General features: G+C 42.8%; 2 protein-coding genes across 4 annotated transcripts in view; one reads left to right on the top strand and one right to left on the bottom strand.

Annotated features, from left to right (window-relative positions):
- Nucleotides 1-25,969, bottom strand: part of MCPH1 (microcephalin 1) — a 230,244-nt gene that overhangs the window by 78,547 nt on the left and 125,728 nt on the right. The window lies entirely within an intron of this gene.
- Nucleotides 1-25,969, top strand: part of ANGPT2 (angiopoietin 2) — a 54,014-nt gene that overhangs the window by 4,195 nt on the left and 23,850 nt on the right. For all 3 annotated transcript variants that reach the window (XM_029226318.1, XM_029226317.1, XM_029226315.1), the window contains exon 2: nucleotides 24,774-24,929. In XM_029226318.1, the coding sequence (XP_029082151.1) occupies nucleotides 24,774-24,929 (156 nt within the window). The remainder of the gene's footprint in view (nucleotides 1-24,773; nucleotides 24,930-25,969) is intronic.

Genomic DNA, 25,969 nt, shown 5'->3' with positions numbered 1-25,969 from the left:
GTGTGTGTGTGTGTGTGTGTGTGTGTGTGTGTGTGTGTGTGTGTGTGATCATGTGTGGTGGCAAAACACTCCTTAGCTGTATATCCAAACAAACAAACCAGAGCTTGGTTCAATAAAGGAAAGAAACAACTTCCCACTGTATCCACAGCCGATGTTCTACTACAGTATTGGAATAAACCCACCATTCCTGTACTGCCTTGCTGTCTCCTGAATCATGAAACGTGATTGTGTTTAGTGTTAGAAGCAAATTCTGTGCATTCAGATAGGCTGACTAAACCTTCTATTTAAGACTGCAGGAAGATGGTTACTATTGTTTAATTATCTATTAATATCATTATTGTAAGGAAGGCAGAGATGATTAAAGTTTCACTGTGGTAGGAGAAGTACACATATTTAAGGTTGGAAAATGCAAGTTTAACATACTGTTTACTATATACTATGTACGATTTATAGTACAACATGTGTGTACTACATATATTATGTAAGATATGCATATACTATATATAGTTCATATTATATATATATAGTATATATACAGTATTTGTTTTCCATGGTCAAGTGGCCTCTGCTTACTGAACGGGGCTGTCTGACATCCCGGGTTAACTCTGCAGGTGTCACACTGTGGGGAGATGAAGACTTGCCTGCAATCACGAAGTAGGAAGTGGGCTTGTGCATACACCTTCCATCATATCTGACTTTCTGTTTAGACACTAGATAATCCATATAGTCTCCTTACTGTATTTTGAAAATTGGTTGATTTTAACCAATATGGTCCTCTACAGTTTACAAACAGGTTGTACTCCAGGGGTTTATCTGTAAGCCAGTTACTGTACTATATGGAACTTGAAGAGGATACTAATCTTATAAATGGTGATCAGATGCTCAAGATGGCCCATTTTTTTTATGGATTAAAATAGTGCTTATTTTAATCCGTAAAATAACTGAAACTATGTATATCTGTCATTCAAGAACAACAGTTCCAATCAACCCTACCACCATATGGATAACTTAACAATAACATAAAAATATGAGAGTAATATATGGGCCATGTAAAATTACAAAGTCAAACCTTTAAAACAGTAGAAAATAGGATGTAAATTCTCCTTCCCCTTAAACTTCAGCCCCTTTCTTCAAGATGAACACTTAGAGATGTATACTAGCCCTTTACTGTGACAAATTTAATATCAAAATGAACAAATTTCCTTCTTCTTAAAACCTGTACAGTGGTATTATACAGTGGTCAGAATCTTTTTCTTTTTCTTTTTCTTTTTTTTTTTTGGCTCACAAGTGACATGAAAAGAGGTTGAAAGAAAGATTTTATTTAGGGGAAAAGAGCAAAATTTGGAAGACTAAGGAAAAGGAGAATATGGATTAAAGGGGTGTGTGTATGTATTAGAGAGAAAAGGAGACACGGGGGGAGGGAGAAAAAGGAGAGACTACCTGTGATGGAATCCATTGCCTATCAACACAGGAAAGGGGGCAGTAAATGGGATGGCTATTTTGACAAAAAGGAGGTGGCTTATATTGTTCCATATTCTGGACACCAAATGGTACCAGGGCCTGGACAGCTGTGGGTTTCCTGGGTTGAGATCAAGAGGGTATAGGCATGAATCATGAACATGCACAGATTGTTTCCAGATCAGATGCTCATAGTTTGCAGAGCATCTATATTACTTACTGATAATGACAACTCATCAAACTATTCTCTCTGTTATAGTAACTATACACATATATGCATATAATAATTATATATGTATACATACTTATTATAAATGTATACAAAAAGTATATATTATATAACATTATACACATCTATACCTATAAAATATAATTCATATGAGTCATATATATATATGTCATATATATATATATATATACTAAATACTGTGGATTGTGTAGTACTGTAGTATGTATTTATTGAAAAAAATCTGAGTATAAGAGGACCCGTGCAGTTCAAACTCATGTTGTTCAAGGGTCCACTGTGTATGTGTGTGTTTGTGTATATATATATATATATATATGTATTTTTTTTTCTCTTTTCACTACATCCTTCTTTGACTTGAAGGAATATTTTTCTTCTAAATTTTTCTAGAACTTTTCTGATAAAAAGAGAGCCACTCAACTTTCCAGTGACACTTTTATCACTAAAGCAATAGTAGTAAATGGGGGATGGCAATCAAGTGGCACTGAATAATTTTAAAGCACTTTCCATACCTTACCTCATTTAGTCCCAGAAACACCTCTAGAACACAGACATGGTGGATATAATCCCACCTATTTTAAAATCACTCATGAACACGGGTCAGGGAATATCAGTGTGCTCTGCAGTGTAGGAGTCTTGCATGGGTTACCCAGAGAGGAAAAACAAACACGGAAAAGCACGCACGTCCCTCCTCTGACAAAGAGCAGACTTTTCCATGGGGCTGGAAAGACCGCAGAAGATCACTGGGAGAAGTGTGAGTGAATGTGAATATCGCGTTATTTCTTAGCTCATTAACATAAATGAGTGAACACTGCTCTACCCCTCCCACTCCTTTTGGGGTGTTTCCAGTTCAGGGCAGGCGTCACTGAAGTTCATTTATTTGTTCAACAAATATTTACTGAAGGCCCATGTGTGCCCAGGCAGTGCTCTAGGTGCTTGGGGCGAAGACAAAGACTAGGGTCCGCCCTGGTGGGGATACGCGGCATTACACCACCACATCCTGTTGGAACACGTGGGTCAGAAGGTGATAAGCGCCCCACAGAACATCGGGTGAAACGAGACAGACGAGCGGGTGCAGGAGATGGGAGTGTTGGAGGGCGAGGGGAGAGGGGAGCAGTGCCAGACAGTGTGGTCACTCCGCTGAAACCTCTTTTACGAAAGGACAATCAACTGAAACTACGTGAGAATGGTCATTTTTCCTGATCACCAAAGTCATCAGTAATAGGTGGATATTGCAGGAAGTAACACATATACAGGACATCCATTAAAAGTATTATGTATAATTCTAGCATTCTGAAGTAAGCACCTTACTACTCAGTACATAAATACACCTATACAGGTATGACTATTTTAAAAACATGCTGTATATACTATGACATTATATACACCTATACCTATCTGACAACTTTTATCTATTTTATTAACAATAAATAAAGAAGACGGTCTGAGAGGCTAAGTAACTTGGCTGACATCCCAAGTCAGTAACAGAGGCGATTACCACCACCTGTGAGTCCTGTCTTAGGACAAGCACAGGTGTTCTGGGGCACAACCAGGGTGCGGACAACCTGGTCATCAGGTAACATTCGCAATCCTTCCTATGTGGGGTTGGTGCCAAAGCTGCAAAGAAAAAAAAAAAAAAAGCAATCGGGAATATCCTGTGTGTAAAGTAATCACATGAAATTCCACTCTGTAGTTCAGAAGAGTAAAAGCAAACTATATCATAACCAAGAGAAAGTATACAAATTCTTACAAACCATACATACAGTAACAACCCTTCTCTGGAAGTTGACTGAGGGTGACGGCCTGAATTTCCCAGTACCACCTGAAAGTCTAGGCAAATAAAATTCAGTCCCAGGAAAGTAACGTGTGACCTGCCCTACCCTCTATTTGATTTTAAAACACAACTAGGGTGTATCTCTCATTTAGCATTCTACAAATAGATATCAAAAAAAATACCTTGACGTCATGCTGTCCATGTTTAGAATGAGAACGTAATGTCAAGCTCAACAATCTGATGTAAGCTTTCGATTACAGTAAAAAAAGATTCATGGTACTGTTTCAGAATAAAACTTTCAACATTTATCAGGATTAAAATGACTGTTTTATATACGGTTTGAAAATAAAGGGATGAGCTCTCCTCAGCCACCTGAACTGAAAGTCAGGTGTGCTAGCTGTCTGTCTTTAAATTAATATTTTAATTAGATATTTTGCCCATGAAATCACCTTTCTTTCTTATCCTAATCTTGGCATGCACCGCTGACAAAAGATGTTAAATGCACTAGAAATCTCTGAGAAGTGGGCCTGATCCTTTTACCATCATCACCCTTTCAACCAGCTAAAACCATTATCCTGGCAATTCAACTAGAACCTAATGAAAACCTCTGAAGGACCTGCCTGGGGGTGGGGGGTGGGGGGTGCCTGGCCGGTAATTACTTTCCTCCAAAATCAGCCTCATTCCTTCTTTTCAGCACCCTTTTACCCGGCTGAGAATTAACTTTCAGAATCTTTCTATCAACCTGACAACTTAACACTACCAAGTATTCACTTCCAATGTTTAATACTTAAAAAACTAGCAATCAAGCAAACTAAGTGTATACATTAAGAATATAACCTGTCATTTAAAAAAATATGTGACTATATTTTTTCACGGACAATAGTGATTTTTAAGGGAAGAGAGATACAGAGGTCTTGGGAAATACACTATTTTATTGTGTTGACACAGTTTCCTAGAGTTTCCCATGGCTTGTGTGTGCTGAATATTCACAATAGTTGTTGGTCTTTTAGGTAGAGAATATTAATCAAGCCTTAAAAGGAAGCAAGCGTTCAACCTCCCCATTTCTCGGTCTTGTTACATTCTATCTAGACCGTATTAACACCGTCTCACATATTAAGTCTTCTTGATGTGAGAGGGACTGTTCCACCGGGGTGACTTAATCTACCGATTACCCTGCTGACAAAACCTGCCACCGGCATCTCCCCATCTTAAGATAAGTACTCAGGACATACGTATTAGCACCTTCATTGTGACAGCTCCAGCAAATTGCGGGGATAAAGGTTAAACCGAATTGTGGGTCAGCCTCTGTATGTCGCTAATTAACATTTAGGAATGGTCTGAGCATGCTTCACATGGGAGATTTCCACTCTGGCCGCCAGAAGCACACCTTGGTGGTTGGGTTCAATAGCAAAGTTGTCTAATGTCATGAACCCTCAGGAAGCAGGCCACGCTCTTTGGTATATAACCTGCTGAGTCGTGTGGGACTTGATAAGGACAGTTAGTCTGACAGTCTTCCTACACCAGGAGCTGCCCCCTTCCCTCTGTCTGAGGAGCCTCTGGGGCCCTCAAGACCACCACCCTGAAGGAAAAGGACAGAGGTAAAAAAAACTGAGACCATTCCAGGGGTTTCATTTCTGGACCAAGGCAGCCCCAGGAACTGAGCCAAACTAGAGCAAAGGGAATGATGTGTTCCTGCTCTCCTGAGTTTGGAATAAAGGGGTTCTATACCAAAAGAAGAGATCTCCTGGACACACTTGGTCAGATTCCAAGAAATCTAAATCTAAAAGAAACCGTGTTTACGCGTGAAGTCCATGCCATCACTGTTAACAAGCGTGCCTTTGGGCGGGCTTGTTATTTTCCTGCGTCTCTGTGTCTCCATGAAACAACTATATAGCCAGGGAGAGCTGGCTAGGTTAACTGGTGCAGTCTGAAGCTACGGAATGCAGGCTTTTCATTTGTTCCTCCTTATATGTTGCAAATGATAATTTTATAAAAAAGGCTGAATTGTGTAGAGCAGTTTTAGGTTCACAGCCAAAGTGAGGGGAAGGTACAGAGATCTCCTACATGCTCCCTACCGCCCCCCACACATACAGCCTCCCCGTTATCAATGACCCCGCCAGATGGTACATTTGTTATAATCGACGAACACACCATCACCCAGGGTCCACAGCTGATAATTAGGGTTCACGCTTGGTGGTGTACGTTCGATGGGTCTGGACAAATGTATAAGGACGTTGTATCCACCATTACGGAACCATGCAGAGTGGCCTCACTGCCCTAAAAATCCTCTGTGCTCTGCCCCTTCATCCCCACCTCCTCCAACCACTGACAACCACGAATCTTTTTACTGTCTCCATAGTTTTGTCTCTTCCGGAATGTGATATCGTTGCAACCACACAGTATGTAGCCTTTTCAAATTGCCTTCTTTCACTTAGTAAATGACTTTTTTTTTTTTTTTAAGCATGATTAACTGTACATTTGTTTAGTGACCCCTTACCTTGATTATTCAACTAAGTTTTTAACTAGCTAAGACCCTCACAGTGTACCTTCAGAAACGTAAGGTTTTCCTACCCACAGCAGGGACCTCAGGGGATTATTACGTGTTTCAAATAGGATGATGAATGCACAAGTGTGCTGGAAACTGTAAGATGTCACAGTACTCAGGGACTGTCATTATAATTAATTTTAATAACGATACCAGAAACGTACTTATCAAGTTCTGTACTATTATCTCACATGAACGATTGTAACTCCACTCAGTCTTAGCAGGTTAAATGATCTGACTGTATACCTCAAGGCACATCTTCACTCTGTAAGACAATGAACTTCCTTTCAACATGGAAAAGGACAGCTGCTAAGTGTGCTTGTAAAAGGTCCTGATTGTAACAGGTGGCTGAGTACCTCTCCGTAGAAACACTCAGCTCCAAAATCGTACGTGGCATCTTCTCCTAAACCACCCTACTTGTGCCCCCTTGCGCTTGCCGGTAATGCCATGAGCCCATTAAAACACTCAGACTTTACGGTTAAACTTACTATTATCACTTCAGCTTTCAGTAAGCTACGAGCAACGTTACTCTTCCGTATGTTGTTTTTATAGAAGACAATGGCAGGAACTATACGAATATTAAACAGCGGGTGGTCTGGGGTTAACTAGTCAACCTGCACATCTTGGTAGAAAAGATTCAAAATTCCTAAGAGGTATCGGTTCCTCTGGGCTCCTGCAAGCATTTTCTCTGCCATTAGATCTGTAGAATCAACAAGATATTATCAACTCTTGTTTATTTGCTGGATAATTATAAACATTAGTCTGAAGATAATTCAAGAATTCTTTTGAGTTTTATTAACTACTATCTAGTCTTTGGAATCTTGAAAAATTATTACATACAGATGTAGCTTCAAATTTCTCTAAGCAAAATGGTCTTCTTAATGGGAAATACTTGTACAAAAATGCTGCTGGAGAGAAGACATTTTGCTGAGTAACATAAAATAATCAGATTCCGACCAAAAGCCAATTATCTATGTTGAACATTTGGTTTTTGTGTATGAAATTCCTTATTATTTTTAGCTACTAAGGAATAGGTTCTTAAATTTCCTAAAAAAGTAAAATAAACTTATTCAGTCTTAATTCAAGAAAGTATTAGTAACAGGAATTCCTGACCCGAACTGGTTTTAACTTAACTTCAACAGTGAAATGCTCTTAAAAGCAGTGATGGCTGGGATAATTATATTACAAATTAAAGAATCAACATTAATCAGAACACCACCCCCTCAAAAACAATTGTTCATTTGGGGATGTGTAATTCATTGTCCACATTTTCAAATACGGTTCCCTTCTCGGTTACGACAAGCACAATAAATCTATATGTGCTTTCCCTCTAATTGGACGACGTTTAATATGTATCATTTATTTATTGCTACATGATTAGCCTGCCCTATGCCACTTAGGTTTTACAGTTGTAGTCTGATAGTATGCTACTTTTCCTTTCCCTTCTTCACCTGAAATACCACTACCATTAAAATAAATGGTCTCTGGATGAGGGGAAAAAAAGGATAAAAATATCTGGTGAATAAACAACTCTCTCTACTTATTTGGGACCCTTTCTCTATCCATTTCAATTTTAAGTGATTCAAAATCCTAAACACAGGTCAACCACAGCAGCTGTCGAGATAACCCAGCACCACTCCCTCACCTCTTCCCAAACAAGGGGGGGCTTTCGACTCTACTTTGACACCAGCGTACTTGGCTGGTTTCTTTAAAAAGTCTATAGACTTCTTGCAGAAAGGATGCTGTTCATATGACAGCAGTCACGGGAGTTCAAAACAGAGAAAGCCTCTTTCTCCCCTTTGTTGTGGTGTAGTTGTTACTGTAAAGTGACAGAAGCAGGATGCTGCCGGTTGTCAGGATAGCAGCTGGTATTAACCTGGTGCACATGACCTGGTGACATCGGCTCGTTTAATCTCGCGACAGCCTACTGAAGGTAGATACCCTGTTCTTTTTTTGAAGAAACTCAAGCTCAGAGTGGTATCAGATGGCAGAAAGTTAGCAATACTAGGATAATTTCTTTATTTCCGAGCTTCTTATAGTAACACATCTTTTTGCGTGGAGCACTTCACGGTGGCCCCCTAACACCTGCCATTCTGATACTACACACAACGGTCACACCCTGAGTGTGTCCACCGCCAGGAGGAAGAACAAATACTGGAAATTGCGAGAAGACTAACTTGGGTTGATGTTATTGTTTTCACTGACCCCGGGGAAGGCTGAAAAGTGTTGAGATGTTGAGTGACTTGCTAGCTTCCAGAGATGTGAGGTTGCAGAGCAGGGATTTAAACCCACGTCTGTCCTGTTTCCGAGCACTGTTCCACCTCCTTCCAGCTCTGCTTTCTCACTCTCAGGACTGGAACCGAGGCTGATACGCAGAACAGTCAAACCCGGATGATTTGAGCCTCCATAGGAGGGCGACGCTGCACAAACGGCAGCCGCCGTCCTTCGGCATCTCGGGACACAGCAAGATGGCGGCTGGGGCATGTGCAGACAGCGGCACACACATGGCTCCGTTTTCAGACATAGGCAGGGATTCATGAATAAGCAAGTGAATGAGACACTGAAGTGCAACTCTTCCCAGGACAGCCCTGTCGGAGTAAGGGACGGGCAAAATAAGAAGCTTGGAAGAGCAGGAACTCAGTCCATTCACACATACACCTCTGCTCCCCCAAACACTCGACTGGACCAGGTCAGCCCTTGCTTTTCATTTACTCAGACGCTGGCTTAGACATGCCTCAGACTCTGAGCTGGCTCTGTTTTATGGAATCCAGCACTTTCTCCTTTTTTGAGGTATAACTTAGAATAAAATTAACAAATCCGAAGCGTGTACCTTGATGATAGATGTACGCACCTGTGTAATGGCCACCAGGTGGCTCCCTCCTGCCCCTCCCACCCTACAGCCCCTCCTCTCAAGGCTGGCCTCTGTTCTGCCCTCTGCCACTACAGGTTAATCTTGCTAAGTTTTGTACTTCACGTAATCGGAATACAGTATGTATTCTCTTTGAGTCTTTCTTAAAAATTATTATTTCTGTGATTCATCCATGTTGTTGTGTGTATTAAAATTTGCCCTTTTCCACTACTGTGTAGTGTTTCATTGTAGGAGCGTGACACAACTTATGTGCCCACCGTACTACTGTAGATGGATACTTCTGTTCTTTTAGGGAAGCTGACACTTCTCAACTGGACAAACCCAAGTATTGTGTATTGTCTTTCTTGTATCTTTGGAACCTGTACAGTTGGATTGACTTAAAGCTTCCTTGAACGATTTCCAAGACTAATCTACCTTCTAATGAAACCTGCTCTTCAGAAAATATTCCATACGTTGCAGAGTGGTCTTGGTGTTTATTCCTGAGGTGCTCAGAAAGGACTTCTGAGGAGTATTTTAAGTACTGCTCAAACATAATTCCGTCAAGGTTACAATGGGAGGCTAACAAAGAGATAAATAGTAGAGCAGACACCTGAGGAAAGAAGGAGCCGTATAAACATTCAACGGAAAAGAAAGCCTGGACATAAAATACAGGCCTGACCAGTACGACCTGCCATTCCCTCTGGCCTTACCTTCGCCTCTCCCCGACAACACCTTCTTTTCCAGCATCAGAGAGAGACGGTGCGAAACAAAAGCATTTTCCAGATTGGCACTTGCTTTGGGAGCACCAGGAGTTTTCCTTTCTCAAATCTTTCTAAATGGTATTACACTTTAACACATATGACTTACGGTCATTGCTATGAAAACCCATTAGGTGTACTTTCTGCCTCATGGGGCATGTCAGCTCCTCTCTCCACGTGGGCGGCCTGATCTTGCTTCCTGAGCAGTTATGGGGACCACCAAGACCACAGCAACGGGGCCATGAAGAACCAAGAGATGCTTCCCTGAGGTCGGCCGGAGTTGAGCTAGTGGCCCCCAGGGAGAAGGATTAAGATGAGGGTTCATACCCCAGTTCTGAGTTTCCCACTGTCATTTTCAGGAGATTTCCAAGGCTAGCATGGACTTTTCCCCCCAAAGCCAGTCACATTCCTGGAGACCAACGGTTTAGGGGTTCAGGAACAATTAAAAGAGGTCTACACATACCACCTGAAAGTGCTGGGATGCAGGATAGGCGTTTTGGGAAAAAACCTTCACTTAAGTTCTATCTTTGGCCTCCTTAAGCCAAAGTGCTCCTAGAGTCACTCCAGGAGAGGGCCAAGATTCCAGTGGAGCCAACCACTCATAATCTGAGTCCCAAACAGCAGCCAAAACTCCAGTGTAGGTCCTTCCACCGAGGGGATTCAGCAAAGACGCTAAGCCACAAAGTTTAAGCTGGCGTGTGGACCACGTTAATTTGAAACCAGATTTCCACGACTGAGGGAAGCTTTCAAGAATTCACTACCGCTGATCAAATTAAACCGGCCTGTAGGCGTCAAGACCAAATCACAGCAGTGACCACAGTGATTTCTGGTTAAAAATGGGGGTAGGATGACTCATATTTTGATTGAAACAAACAAGCGAACCCTGACAACGGGAAAACTTCTGCCGCCTCTCCCTGCTCTCCGAGCCCTCGCGCCTCACTCCCACTTCCTACGTGAGCCCTCGCCCCTCGTTCCCATCTCCTGTATGAGCCCTCACTCCCCAGCCGCACGTGCACGTGAGCTTGTTGTGCCCACTGATTGCTCAGTGACACGTGGATCTGAAGTGGCTCGTGTGAACGAGTGTCACGGGACTCTGAAAAAGCCAAGGTGCTACGCTGCACGCTCATACACTACCCCTCAGAAGGCACTGGCTGACACAAATACACGACCCCTAAAGATGAAGCAAAGTGAGTCAGCCATCCTCCGGTGGCGCAGAGTGATGCCGCGGCCCCTCCCCTCACTGATAGAGAAATCTCTCTTAAAATGATTATTTTTTTTCCCCTTCAAATTGTGAGTAAAAATTCAACACTGCAGAAGAAAAAGTCAGTCCTGAATGACATGCTTTTTATAACTCGTGGCAGCCGAGTGAAAGGGGATAGGAATTTTCCACTAGCTTCCATTGGAATGGACGTGCATGCAAGGCAGCAGGGTTAGGGAGACGGGGGCAGACCTACAGAGCTGAAACTAATTATGGGAAAATGACTCAAGTCCCTCGTACTTTTACCACAAGCGTTTGAAGAATCACACTGAACATTTGGTGTTCAAGTAAGCTGGGCTTCTCCGTGCGCCATAAAACGAGTTCAACTTTGAACGAGTGAGGGTGGCAAGCGTGCAAACTGTAAATTACACGCAGAAATGGACCACGTTACTTTTGTGAGACTGGCACGCATTCGGTACTTGCACTACACCACCAAAAACACATCGGCCCGAGGCAGCCACGCCGTCCACAGAACACACGCACCGTGTGCTCTAAGAAGCTTTCTCCCCCAGTGCACGGTGCTTACAAAAGTCGTCAGCCTGAAAGCAGACACCGGGCCAAACGACAAGCTTGCGAGAAGCGTGGCTGTTTTTCTGAATGGTTTCTAAGGTTGGGAGACTATTCAAGTACACATCTTGATCAAGATCTTATATGATTTACTAAGTCTTTTTGATTTACTGGTTTTCCAATAAATATTATCAAATCATAGGGCAATTAAAGGCAGTAACTGGATTGGGCTTACACCCTACCAAACGCAAGGGTCCATACAGGATGTTCTAAAACTCAAGTAACCCCAAATACTTATGGACTCTGTTTGCCAGTTAGGCACTGCCCAGCTTCTCAAACTTCGGAATTGGGTCGGACACTGCCACCCCCATTTTAAGTTCCATGCTGACTCTTGCAGCGCTCTTGCTTTTAACAACAGCAAACCACTAAAAGCCCAGCTTTGCCCAGTGGCACCATCTAAGAGTGTTGAAGCTGAGCTACTTTGGGCTACTAACCCTTCCAGTAGCTGACAGATGTTAAATACTGTGGGGTCCCCTTGAATATCTGAGCTGTCCCCAGTGTTCTCAGGAGTTTGCTGAGGGACCTGGGGAGGCTTGGCACACAGCTTGGGAACCCTGATTCACTTGTCCCATTTGATGTTCAGACGAACGTAGCACAGAATGCATTTATATACTCATTTTACCAATGAGAAATCTGAGGTTAAAAAAGCTGACCTGGTAGCCAGTAAGTATGCAGCTGAGCTAGGATTCACACCCAGGTGTGTCCGAGTCCCAAAACTTGTGCCATAATGATGGCCCTACAACAGCTTCAAAAATCACACATGTCACTTCTCTCCAACCTGAATCCAACACAAAGCGACTTTATTCAAGTTCTTATAATGCTGCTGAAAAGCAAGAGCTGCTTGAATTGGAATAACTCTAAATACAATGACGTTCAATAGATTAATTCATTTATTTTACTTTTCTCAGAGCAATTTTGTATTCATCCCAATGGGTAGCACAGCTATTCAAAGGATAAATCACTTTCTTCCTATACTTGAAGCCACTGAACTCCATCAAAATTGCAACCCATGACTCGGACATTTATTTATTTATTATTTATTTTTAGACTAATGGGAACTGCATGAATTCTTTCTCGGTCTTCCGAGAGCAAATGCCGTTTATGCTTGACCCGGAAAGCACTGAGCTTCGGAACGTTAAATTACTAATTTACCTAACTGAGTACTTTTAACCCTCTTTGGGCAGCTGGAACGGTTTAATCTACACTCTCGGCAGTCACTTTAAAACCACTTTTTCAAAGTTCAGGCCTTTAGGCAGTACTTAGGTACAACCCGAGGAAAGCTGCAGACAGAGGCAAATAAAACCACTCATAGTAACTGGGGTTGTAGTGTCACGGCAAAAGTTATCAAACATTTCATTTTTAATACCCTTGCCTTTAAAGGTATTTTTATCGAGGTCTGAAACACAAGGAGTGTACACAGTGTACTAACCTCGAGTTGACAGCCCCGTGAACTTTTAAAATATGCATTTACTTGTGTAACTAGCGCTGGGGTCTAGATATAAAACATTTCCCGCACCCAGAAGGTCCCCTCATGCCCCTTCCCCGTGAATAATCTCTCTTGCACACGCCTAAACGCCTCCCAGCCAGAAACCATTATTCTGACTTCTGTCACCGCCCACAGGTTCGGTCCGCTCTTGAACTTGATATAAACGGGATCATACAGGAGGTGCTCTTTTGCATGGGTTCCTCTTGCTCCACAGGCTGCCCGTGAGGTGTTTAATTGTACCACTGATCTGTTATTGAAAACAATTGAGATGTAGTGCACTAACATATCAAACCAGTCCCCACGGGGCAATATTTACAAGTCAAAATAATAGTCTATTGTGAGAAAGAAAGCAGTGAAAAGTGCTCACAAAGGAATATTATTTAGCAGTTTCAATTTGGTATCATATGCTTGGCCACAAAACATTCCCAATCCTCATGATTTGGGCAGCTCGACAGGTTTTATATTGAGCAAGTTAGTATGTAAGAAAGGTTCATTTCATGACAAGGTGTAAATCTATATGGGTGCCTATTTATTTATTTTAAAAGTTTATTTCTTTATTTTCGGCTGCGTTGGGTCTTTGTTGCTGTGCGCATGGGCTTTCTCTAGTTGCGGCGAGTGCGGGCTACTCTTCGTTGTGGTGCACGGGCTTCTCACTGCGGTGGCTTCTCTTGTTGCAGAGCACCGGCTCTAGGCGCACGGGCTTCAGTAGTTGTGGCGCACACGGACTCAGTAGTTGCTCCGCGGCATGTGGGATCTTCCCGGACCAGGGATCAAATCCGTGTCCCCTGCATTGGCAGGTGGATTCTTAACCACTGAGCCACCAGGGAAGTCCCTGGGTGTCTATTTAAATGGATTCCTTCTCAGAGTGAAATTTTATTCAAAAATTAGGATGATAAGTAACTAACCACGTAGAAATATAATAATGTGCATTTAAGGTGACATCTTCACTTTATGGCCAAACTTTGCATCTCTATTCTTACTTAACCACTGGAGAGAAAGTGACTTCCCTACACAAGAATGACATGCCGCTGAAACAAACGACTGAAATAAACTCCCTCTAAAAATGAGTCAGAAACAACACCGTCCCTAGAACTGGTATTGCGTAAAGAGAAGATTGATACAACATACATTTTGTAGCAAGACACTCTTATTTTGGGTCTGGAGGTCTTGGAAGACGTAATTAGAAGGTCACTGATTTGTGCAAAGTCATCACCACTATTTGCAGCTCCCGGTGGAGGTTCTCTTCTTGTGGGACCAAACTTCAGCCGTCCGCAGCTCTGAGGGCCTGCGAGCCACAGCCAGATGGGGGACATGTGTAAAGCTTCCCCATGGCCTTCCAAAGTGAACTGCAGTCCCAGCTGGACTAGCAAAATATTTCACTGGTGAACAGTAAATACTGTGATATATACTTGATACAGTTATCAAATTTCAGATCAAGAAATAAAGATGAGTTATAATTAGTAAAAAAAAAAAAGAGCTGTACTATTCTATTTGCCACTTAGTTTGCTCATTGAATATTGTTCTGCTTTTGTTGCATTGTTTTCGATTAGAAAAAAATTTTTTTTTCTGTTGATCAGGTTTAAAATAAGTGTTAAAATGCTTAAAAATGCATTACAGCTTTAAAGAGGAATCTGCAAACAGCCTAATTAAACAAATAATCTGTATTTCTAATGTGAGTTTAAAAAAAGGACTGATCACTTTTAAGTTTCTTTGCTTTTGCAAAGCGTAGGCAAGTAATACGATTCCTTAGAGTATGCGCACACAGGCCACTGAATTATGTAAACAAATATAAAAATATGAAAACTTTTATAGCTTTAAACCCTTGAGAGGACTGAACCAGAGGTCAAATTAGAGATAATCTAATATGTTGGAAGAGGTAAACTCTCCCTCCTAAATGGTTCAGAAAAGCATGAACTTTAGCTGCTATACAATCATAAAATTAAAAAAGCTGCAGCTACAGCTTTATGAACATGAAAAGCAAAATGAACACACTTGTCTAAATATTTCCCAGCGTTGTTACTGCAGCAAGTCTGACTACAGCGTGATGCTGAATGAAGCTCTCCGTTTCCTCACCACACACAAGGCACCGTCACACACACTCGGCTCTTAGAAATGTCAGTCAGTGGAGAGGGTATACACATACATGCTGTATCCATTTATTCAAATCCACTGTAAAGTAGATAGAATGGTTTTGGGGCAAGAGAACATGAACAGTTCAAAAGAGAGCTACCAGCCGTACCGAGAAAATACCGTAAGAACACATCTTCGCTGACGGTGGGTCAGGAGTACACCATCATATACAAGGGATGGAATGCTTGATCGCCGTTTTCACGCAAATCAATCTAGTGTACTTTGGGCACCCTCCAGTAGTATCCTCGAGGTCTCTCCGTTGGAATTCTCTCCACCTTTTGCTAGCAGAGGAGATAGAGCAGCAGAGGGGCTTGGCTGGAGTCTGTTCTGCTGTGCGGCGCTCAGCGGGGCGTGCAAGGCCCAGTTCTGACATTTCTCAAGCATTCCCATCTGCATTCCCAAAGCCTCCCCCCATTCTTTTAAAGAAACAACACAAGCTTCCTGGCTTCCTTATAAAAAACTAGTTTGTCTTGAAAGTATCTTCAAGACAAAAATCATTTAAATTCTTTAAGTCTCTTCCCTTTCATAGCCATCTAGTATAGTAATCATGACAGTGTACCTTTATTTCATGTTAAAAAGAGAAAAAAAAAAAAGAAAAGAGAGAGAGAAAAAATCTGCTTTTGCTCCAAAGATGATCACACTATCTTGTCCCTAGAAATCTACCCAGGATTTTTGCAAACCCACAGAATACAGAAAGAGCAGAAATGGGACAGGCATAAATAACCTTTGTGATCTGAATACTTCATCACGGAAGTGAAAAAGTAACATTGTTAACACTTGGTAGCAAAGTTTTCAGGTAAGCACGGGTACACGGGTGCAGTGGTAAGAGTCCTGGACTGGGCATTGGGTCACCAGGGTTTTAATTTTCACTCCGCTACCAGCTAACACTGTGATCCAGGTCCTAGAATCCTCATCCATATAATGAGAAAGTTCAGCAATGTTATTGATTTCCAAAGCCTTCCTCCCCACCCAGCTTTTGAAGGTCTGTCACCCCACAGCCAGGTGACAATGGATGGATATATCTGTATCTACATTTGTCTCCACAACTGAGGACATATGTATGGTTATAAATATGTATGTTCATGAATATACACATAATGTTTCAAAAGATTCTGCCTGCCGCAGAAAGACACTGAAATAATTTACTTACCTTATTTTTTTCTCGGTGCACCTTAATTTCAGACAGGCAAGAACACTTTAGTTTCATTAAAAAAGAAATCCTCGGTATACTGTAATCTAAATTAATCAAGTCTCGTTCCCAGAGCTGAATTTCAACGGCTCCCATTGTAATAACTGACAATTCAGTTCCTTTTATAAACGAGAGAATAGTCGTATGTTCCCTTTCTACCTCTGTAGGAAGCATCACTTGCATGTCCTAGGCTGAGAACAAAATATCCCAGGCACCAGACCAATGAAGCAGTCTGCAGAATGTCTTCTGTGCCGTCGGGCATTTGCTGAGGTTGAAGGGACGTTCTCCCAACTGCTTTGGCCTCTGCTAAGCTCATGTTTCACCTTCTGCATATGGCGATCGGTGATCGTGGCCTCGGTTTTGTCTCCGGCTCCACCCTTTCTCCAATCTGTTATAAACACTGACACTTTCAGGACAGCTGCTTTCACGGCCGCTCTCTCAGCAACGTTACCAAACTGCACATGCCAGGGCTTTAACCCAATGATCCCACACGACCTGGGGCCTGGAGCCGCTCACCTTGGCCTCACCTCCCATCACAGCACAGTCAGGTCCACGGGGCCGCGGGTGAGGCTGTGAGTGCTCCGACCTGGGGTTTCTGGTCTGCGAATGAGGCCCGGGGTCGCCCCTGCTCCCAGGGAACACGTGGAGACCACGGCCAGTCCTCTGGGCCCCCCTCTGCCAGCCAGTCCCACAGGGAGCAGCCAGTGGGCTTCAGTTCCCTGGACGCCCACTTCCCGCCTGACCCCCAGCCATGGGGACGCCGGTGCACCCGCGGGCCCCTGGGGCACAGCACGCAGCTGGGGAGCTGATGCCGTGGTCGCCCTGCCCCGCGAGGGATGGGAGTGCGCTCTCTCTTGCCCCAGGCGGAAGGTTCTGAAACACATTTCCTACGGATCCTCAGAAGGTCCTGTGGGATTTCTCACCAAGGCCACAGCGGTGGTCAAGGGTGTCCACAGCGTGTGTGCCTGCCTCCTCCACCCAGCTTCCCTCGCTTGTCCCCCTAGGCTGCTCCCTGGGACCACTTCCTAAGTAAACTTCCTGCATGTGTGCCTTTGTCTCGGGCTCCGCTTTGGGGGAAACCCAAGCTAAGGCAGCATGAGAATCAAAGGAGATTAAACATATACATATAGGTACACATGGGAAGATAGATGAGATATAGGTGCAGATACAGACAGGCATTTTACAGGTGTCAATTGCTATCACTAGCCTGGCTGCATATAAGGGTGTATATGCCCTAACAGCATCCACTGCATTTTATTTGCTCCTTGACTTACAAGTATCTGTGAGCGCTGTGAACCAGAACTCTAGCACATACTTGGGTAAATATGTATGTACGTTAAGAGCCCTCTTAAGAGCTGTATCTTGTGTAAAACATGACCCCTCTTCCTGTATGAAATGCCCAAACAAATTTATGTTGCTATACCAGCCTCATTATGCCTGCATACATTTAAAAGGGATGCTACTGAGGAAAAGTAGCCTTTTTATCAGTAGGAAATGACGGGAACATTCTGAGGGGAAAAATACATTTTCTCCTTAGATTTTGGAGTGATGGTAAGGGCAACATACAAAGAGGCAAAGAGATAGTGTATGGGATAAAAAAAAAAAAACCAATTAAATAATGAAAAGGAATATATAGTTACACCCACAAATAAAAGCAAAGACATATGACTTGATGGAGCACAGATACACTGGTGAGCTCAGATTATTTACAACTTTATCTGTCCCGGGGGACAAGCTGTGAACTTCAGTACAGCGGCAACCAGTGACTACGGTGCTGCGCCTACAACGTCTTCCAAGTTTACAGTCAGCCCAGGGCACACTTTTAGTCTCTCTGTACTAGCGGAAATAGGAACGGGGTTATCTAGACACAGGATCAGATAACAGAATGTCGTTCACAAATGATAAATAGAAAAAAGTGAAAACTAGGTCAGAACAAATTAGTTATAGGAGGTGCTTGAATGATCCTCTGTGGGGTGGGGTCCATGTAGTAGTTATGGAGGACAGAAGCAGGTGTGCTTGTTAACCACCCAGAAAACCTGTGCTGTCAGGGCCTTGCTTCCCTTGATATCCTGTCTGCCGGACCCTGGAGAGGACAGAAAGTGCCAGAATGGAAGGCAAGTGGCTTTGATATGGGCTCTTCTGGGAGACATGAACTCAAGTATGGCATCAATACAAAGAGGACATGGGAAGAGTCCCCAGCTCATGGGGTATTTGCGCATCATCTCCAAAATGTGGAGCAATGCATTTGCCCCTAGTCCCCTGCAAGGTTTGAGATGACAAAGGTTTGCCTGAGACGTGCATCTCCCAGCCTTTCCCCCTTTAACATCTGCATCTCTCCTTAAACACTGCTGAGGACACAACGGCTTGGGCAGTCAAATGTCCAGATTAATAAACAGAACAAAACAAAACCTTATATGGAGGGAGAAGAAAGCCCAGTTTTGCCACTTTTCTGTCTGAAGACCTCCAAAGATGTTTTGTTTCCTCATGACAGGGAACCAAGAACATTAGGTCATAAGCCTTCCAAACAGAATATCCCTTGATTTAACGATCTTGCACTCACGTTTCCAAACTAATTATCGGAGCAAATGCTTTGCTCGTTGTTACTAGTGCGGATGGCTGGAGAGTGGCTTCAGGATTGCTGTATCCCAAGCAAAGAAGAACGTAAGCCTGTAGTATTAGGAGGTTTAAAAAATCAATGAGACAAAAAAGAAATGTTTTTGATATCAAATCGCAACACACAAGGACGTGGGGCTCTTTGAAGAGAGCGGGCAATGGTGTAGCACCTGACTGCAGAAAGGGCAAGGCCTCCTGGCAAAGGAGATGCAGACAAAGGCCGGAGGGATGAAGCAGCCTACGTGGTCTGGCACATCCAGGAGGCAGGTGAGCACAGGACGTGAGGCAAGGAGATTGCAGGGCACAGGCCAAGAAGGGTGTGTGCTGCACTTTGCCTCACAGGAGCAGGTGCAGTGCAGTATGTGAGCTGCAGGGGGATCAAGCTGCACCGATGCCCTGACCCTCAGGTGGGATGGAGGCAGAGTTAGGGGCTGCGTCACAACCCAGAAGACAAAGGAGGGCAGACCTTGGTGGGAAGAAGGGATCAAGTCAGAGGGATTAGTGAGGTAGGAAAAAACAGCTGTTTTTGGGGGGTGTGAGTGGAAGAGACAACAGTTATAGTATCTTGTTTCCAAATTGAAATGCTATAGAATAAAATGTTTCCAGTGAAACCTCAAGTTGTTTGTTAACTTCCTAGGGAAATTAGGTTATTCAGATGGACAAAACCTAATGAACTAAAAGGCATCAGGACACGGAGCTTTGTTGAAGTAGAAGTGATCTCTCAACCAGGACCTATATAGTTGGTAAGGGACCAACACCAAAATCTCGAAGTTAGGGATGATTTTTGTATACCATCTATGTTTTCCTTTCCCCAGCCAATTCTGAGATTACTTTCCTTTTGGTACAAAAAGTGATGATGATAATCTTGGTGAAAAGGAAGATGGCCAGGGAAACATTTTAGCGTGTAATCAATCTGCCACAGTTGCTTCGTAAATGGACTTATTTTTCCTGTCAAATTATTTTTCCAAATGTTTGGGGAGTAATGAAAAACCTCAGGACATATCTTACATTGAAACAAATATATATGTCTATGTTGTGTTAAAATATCTTCTTCTGGCTGCTTGAATTTCAATGCGTTGCCAACTTTTAAAAGATGGTGTTTAGGGTGTAATTCTTTTTAGCGAATAAAAAAATAACATCAAGCGAGAATCTATGCAACTATAAGCATAGCAATAGGCTTACGAGGTTCATTTAAGTTTGGATAATCCATCTGAACCCGAAGGAAACAGAAACAGCTCAAGGACCCACACATGGAAGCGTGCTTGGACCATTAATTAAGACGAGGACAAAATGAACGTCCACACAATTCTTTCTAACTTGTAACGGGAACCTTTCCGAGGCACTTGGACCCACAAGTGAGAATCGCTGCCTAAATCTTCAGACATGAGGGCAACGTCAAACATTCCTTCAAAATATGAGTGTGCGAAGCCACCCATGTGAAACGAGACAGAACCATATCCCTCCCTGGGGAGGCTCAAGTGTCTTGGAACTGTTTTGATAAGAGTGGCTAAGCGCAAACAGCAAGGACGGGAAACGTTTGCAGGAGGAGAGTGGGAGCAGGGCGCTGCCAGCGAGAGGAAAGGCCTCATTTGCTTCGTATTCTTTCTTGTACTAAGACCTCCTTATACTAGGCTGAACTTTCATTGGGTCGATTTCTATACTGCTGGGTTTCAGTTGCAGACAATTAAATACAGGAGATACTAAACAGAAAGACGTTTTTAGGCAACAAACTAGAAAAGAACTAATTTGTCAACTTCAAGAGTTGGGGGAATTTCAAAGCACATGTATCCGTGTGTATCAGCCAAACTGGCTTCATTTCTATATTTGGTCTTATGCTCAGGCACATGCCGTAATTTAGGGAAAGCCTGCATTAAATGGGAAATTTTCACACTACGTAATGAATGTTCAGAGTCTTTCTCTCTAAAAATTACTACTAGTCTTTGGGGTGAAAACTACCCATTTGTCATGTCCCAGGAGATAAAAATCGTCACTGGTAGTCTTCAAATCTAGGCTTTTCTATTAGTAAAAATGACCCCCCCCGCATTCCTTAACTGTGTGGTAGGTGGTCTATCTTTTTCTTTAAGGCACTGAGAAGCTTGGACATTGGAAGGCACGCTCACATCAATTTTGGGATGTACCACTTTTGGCTGTTAAAAGGCAGGAAGTGCGGTGTGCCCTCTGGGTTGAACTACCAGTCTGCTCCAGGCACCCCAGCCCAGAAGTGCCCATGTGAGACTGGGCACCTGTGGTCCATGGAAAGAGATGAATACAGTAACTGAGACATGGAAGCAGCCAACAAACATCAACTAGAGTTATTGTGGTTGTTACTGCTGCTACCGTTTCTGGGATTAAGTACATTCTTAATTCTTAGAGTACTCAACTGTCATATCACCCATCTCTCTCAAAACCTTAATTTAGGGCTTCCCTGGTGGCACAGTGGTTGAGGGTCTGCCTGCCGATGCAAGGGACGCGGGTTCGTGCCCCGGTCCGGGAAGATCCCACATGCCGCGGAGCGGCTGGGCCCGTGAGCCATGGCCACTGAGCCTGCGCGCCCGGAGCCTGTGCTCCGCAACGGGAGAGGCCACTGCGGTGAGAGGGCCGCGTACCGCAACAACAACAACAACAAAAACCTTAATTTAATTTCGCTGCGTAGCTAGTTAATAAAAGGGTAACAAGGGTTACCCTTGTGTGAAAGCACAGATCTTGTTGAGAATCAACGCAAAGTATCTAATACTTGATATTCCTGTTTGTGTCTTACTTTTCTCTCAAAGACTTCAGTTAGTTAGCAATTGGGTCAGTATCATATAGGATTTTACTTTTTTTAGTTGTATATATTATATAAAGAAACTATATATGTATATACTATATATAATATCTATATACACACATCATGTGTATACACAGATCTGTAACTTGCTTCAGTGTAAGATTAACCTCCTCTCTGCAACATACCATACACATATACTTTCACACACACATAACTCGTACACAGACTTTGTCATCCTAAAAAGCTGAAAAAATAGTGACTTAAAAAGCATTTATATTCTATTGTTTTCAAGCTTAGAGAAAGATATGGCCATAAAGTTAAGAAATTTTATTTTAAAAAATTAGGTCTTTATGTCTTAAAGTTCTTGAGTCTAATTTTAAATTGGAACTTGACTTTAGAATGTCAAATTATAAACAATCCTCTCATGTGTCTTGTTGATTGTAACCACATTTGACTCATTAGTTCTACAGTCGGGGTTGAGGATGATGAAGGATTCATTTTCCCCTTCTAGTTATGCAATTTAGAGCGAAACAAGATAGAACCGTTTTTATTTAGCCCTTAAGTACTCAAATCAACAAGAAGATTAAGACTACTAGTTTGTAACTTATTACTTCAGAGTATGTACTTAAACCAAACCCCAGCTTAAGTATATCTTTAATAGTTCAAAACTTCCCAGAATAAGTCTTTCTAAATATTATCTTTGCTGGGTGTTAAGAGTAACTAAGACAACTCTTCTGGATGACTTACATAGCTTTAACTTTAACCTCAAAAATTCCATTATTCCCATGGTAGTGAGACAGAGAAAGAGAGAGGGAAACAGGGAGCAGACAGGGAGGGAGGGAGGGAGGGGGGGAGGGAAGGAGAAATTACGAACTTCTATCCATGAGCTGTTTTATATCATGTATTTAAATTGTAAAAAGTTACAAATTTAAAAGGCGGGGGAAAGGAAAAAGGAAAGAATGAATTAAGAAAGAAAGACCACAACCGCCAAAAGGCCTGAGCTAGTTAGTACTAGCTAGTTAATAAAAGGGTAACAAGGGTTATCACACTTCAGATTATATGAAGTCTATATTATACATGTTTGTTGGACTGCCAAGGAGTAGTACCTGATTTTTTTTCCTACGGCGGTCTTTTCTATTTTGACCACTTCTCATATTGAGAAGTAAAGGCTTCAACTACAAGATTTTACAAATGATCAGGATTCTAGTAATTGTCAGGTTTCATGCTATATTTGATCTGCTCAAACCAAGGGAGAACCAGGGGGTGACTGTGAACCATCAAGATTACCAGCACGGAGGGAGATGGGCAGTGCATGGGATGGAGGCGATGCAAACCAGCATGGAAACAGTAACCCTACAGCTCTCACACTAACCCCGACCCTGCACCACCACTCCGGACACAGTGTGTAAGCTGCACCAACAAAGAAGCCCTTGATTGTCGGGGGAAACTCGACCCTGTCCGTTCCATTTTCTCACTCTTATAGGCAGAAGCATAGAACTACCCAGGGGTTAACACTTCAGGAGAAATAAGGTTTGATGACTAGCTCTATGAATGGTTTCTCTGCAGAGAATGATGAGCTGTAAAGAAAGGCACTATAAGCAGATTTTGTTTTTAAATAAGCAGTTTGATGATCAACTTTCAATTATCCAATTTAATAAAAAAGTTTTTTTGAGTTATAACTATATGAAAAAGAAATGAAAATAAAAATAAGGTTTCTGTCCTCATGACCTTATAGTTTAGACCAATGACTGGAATTGTGGCTCCCATGATTGGATCATTAAGAAGAACAAAGAAAGGAAATGAAATTTTAAGTACCTAGAGTCATACATGCACAATGCCTCTAAAAGCAGGGCTTAATTAATCCTTAAAACACTCCTCTGACCAAACCGAAACCCTATTATATATACGAGGACACTGTGGCCCTCCCCAAAGTCAAGCAACTTACCTAGAGTCCAAGGAAAACAGGGGAGCAGGTGTGCACAGCCTGAAGCCCACATGTTCCTTCCCACACACCTGGCTGGCCTGCATTTGTATTCTTTTTTAAATTAATTTATTTATTTTTGGCTGCACTGGGTCTTCATCGCAGCACGTGGGCTTTCTCTAGCTGCGGCGAGCGGGGGCTACTCTTCGTTGCGGTGCGCGGGCTTCTCATTGCGGTGGCTTCTCTTGTTGCGGAGCACGGGCTCTAGGCGTGCGGGCTTCAGTAGTTGTGGCTTGCGGGCTCAGTAGTTGTGGCACACGGGCTTAGCTGCTCCGCGGCATGTGGGATCTTCCCGGACCAGGGATCGAACCCGTGTCCCCTGCATTGGCAGGTGGCTTCTTAACCACTGCGCCACCAGGGAAGTCCCTGCATTTGTACTTAACTGTATATTTTTACTGCCAAAGACATAGGCACCTATACCCACGGCAATGAATTAGCTTGTTGACGCTCTTACACGTAAGCAAGTGTTAAAATGAGCAGGCATGCCCTCGGTCCATGGGAGAAGAACCAATCCTGACGGTCACGTGAGATAATGAATAGACTAGACTAGGATTAAGTCTGCCTGATACAGAAAATGACGAAACCGTGAAAAATGCACACGTTAGGAGAACTTCACAGGTCTAATGTGTGATGATCTCAGTAAGAGGGAAGGTAGGGGGAGTTACAGGGAAAATCCAAAGGTGCATCCCTCCTCATCATACTCTATCTTAGAGAGTCTTCTGAAGCCCGTATTTTGAGAAACCGCAAGTCTAGAAACTGGTAGAAATAGTGATGCTTCTTTGTACCAGATTTTCACTTCCTGCGTAACGTGGATGCAACACAGCGAAATCCTGGTGGCCCTTCCTGCTGCACGGCACGGCCATCTGCCCACCTCTGAGCTGTGGTTTTACCACCTCCCTTGCCTGTGTGCACTTCTAGGGCTGTCTAAACCGTCTGTCTCCCACACATGCTGTTACTGGGCTGCCAGATTTTGAATCAACATAAAATCACACTGTCTTTTACTGCTAGTGATAAGAAAACCCCAGCAAGATGGCAAAGTCAGAACAAGGCACAAGCCTTCCAAGAGGTGCTTTAAAAGACAAGGGAAACTAATTAGGAATAAGGTTTCTGATCATTCGACTCATGACCGTCTCCCTGACACTTGTTCTTTTCTAGCTTGAGAATTACATCCAGGACAACATGAAGAAAGAAATGGTGGAGATACAACAGAACGCAGTGCAGAACCAGACCGCTGTGATGATAGAAATAGGAACCAACCTGCTAAATCAAACCGCAGAGCAGACCCGGAAGTTAACTGATGTTGAAGCCCAAGTAAGTAGCGAAATAGGAAACAGAGAATGGCCCAGCCAGACAAATACTAGCACAAAATCGTTACCTAATGAAACAAGGGAAAAGCAGAGGAAGCGCGAGGATAGCGGAAAAAAGGATGAATTGATGAGAAATTAAGAATTTGCGTCTAGATAGAAATTTAAAATCAGGAAGTATATTTTCATTTTACTACTGAAGTTACGTTACCTTTATTCTACTGAGGACGTACAAACCATTTTCATGTTATTCATACGTGACTACAAGAGAGATGTTCCTCTGCCTCATTGGTATTTTCTGGACTTGAGATAAACTTTCCATTTCTGAGCCCTTCGCTTTTTTGTGCATCTGAGACACGAAAAGCACTGAGGCAGAGTGCTAGAAGCTTTGTGCTTAACCCTAACTCTTGAGTTAAGATGGACGCTAAGTCTCACAGAACTGCCAAAACAATTTGTGGTGTGAATTTATAGAGAGAGAAGCAAAGAGAAGAGTAAGAAGAAGTGGTTGAGGCACAGAGAGTGTTTAGCCATCAGCCCAGAGCCTTGAGCTCCATGATTAACTGGACGCACGAATCTCAACAAGGCACTAGCTTTCCCTGGCCTCCGAGGTTGTGACTGTGAAGTGGGGGGACTGACCAGGTGACTGACTGCCAAGTTCCCTTTTAGCTTTAAGATTCCATGAGCTATCAATTAATAGTAGTAGGAAAGAAGAATATGAAATACGAAAATATTAGAAGAATAACAGCAAAACATTAAAACAAAATTCATCTGGAGCCATGCTGAATGACAAACAATATGTGACCCAATGAGAAGGGTCCAGGTGGGGAAAAAGTGCTGCTGGGGGGATTTACGGAGATGCTTCAAGTTCAAGCCTTGTCGTCGGTGAAATGGCCTTCTGGGTCCTAACCCTAGCTCTTTAGAGTCTTATGAAGTTAGTATCTTCCTACCCTGAGTTATAAATAATGCTCAAAAAAAAAAAACAACGTAGATTTAATTGTAAACGATCCCCATGACATATTATTCTTATGTGCTACTAAAGCTAAAAGA

Source organism: Monodon monoceros, unplaced genomic scaffold (genome assembly GCF_005190385.1).
Source record: "Monodon monoceros isolate NGI ecotype Baffin Bay Population unplaced genomic scaffold, NGI_Narwhal_1 Super_Scaffold_17, whole genome shotgun sequence".
In the NCBI taxonomy this organism is placed as follows: Eukaryota; Metazoa; Chordata; class Mammalia; order Artiodactyla; family Monodontidae; genus Monodon; species Monodon monoceros.
This window is presented reverse-complemented; position numbering and strand designations above follow the sequence as displayed.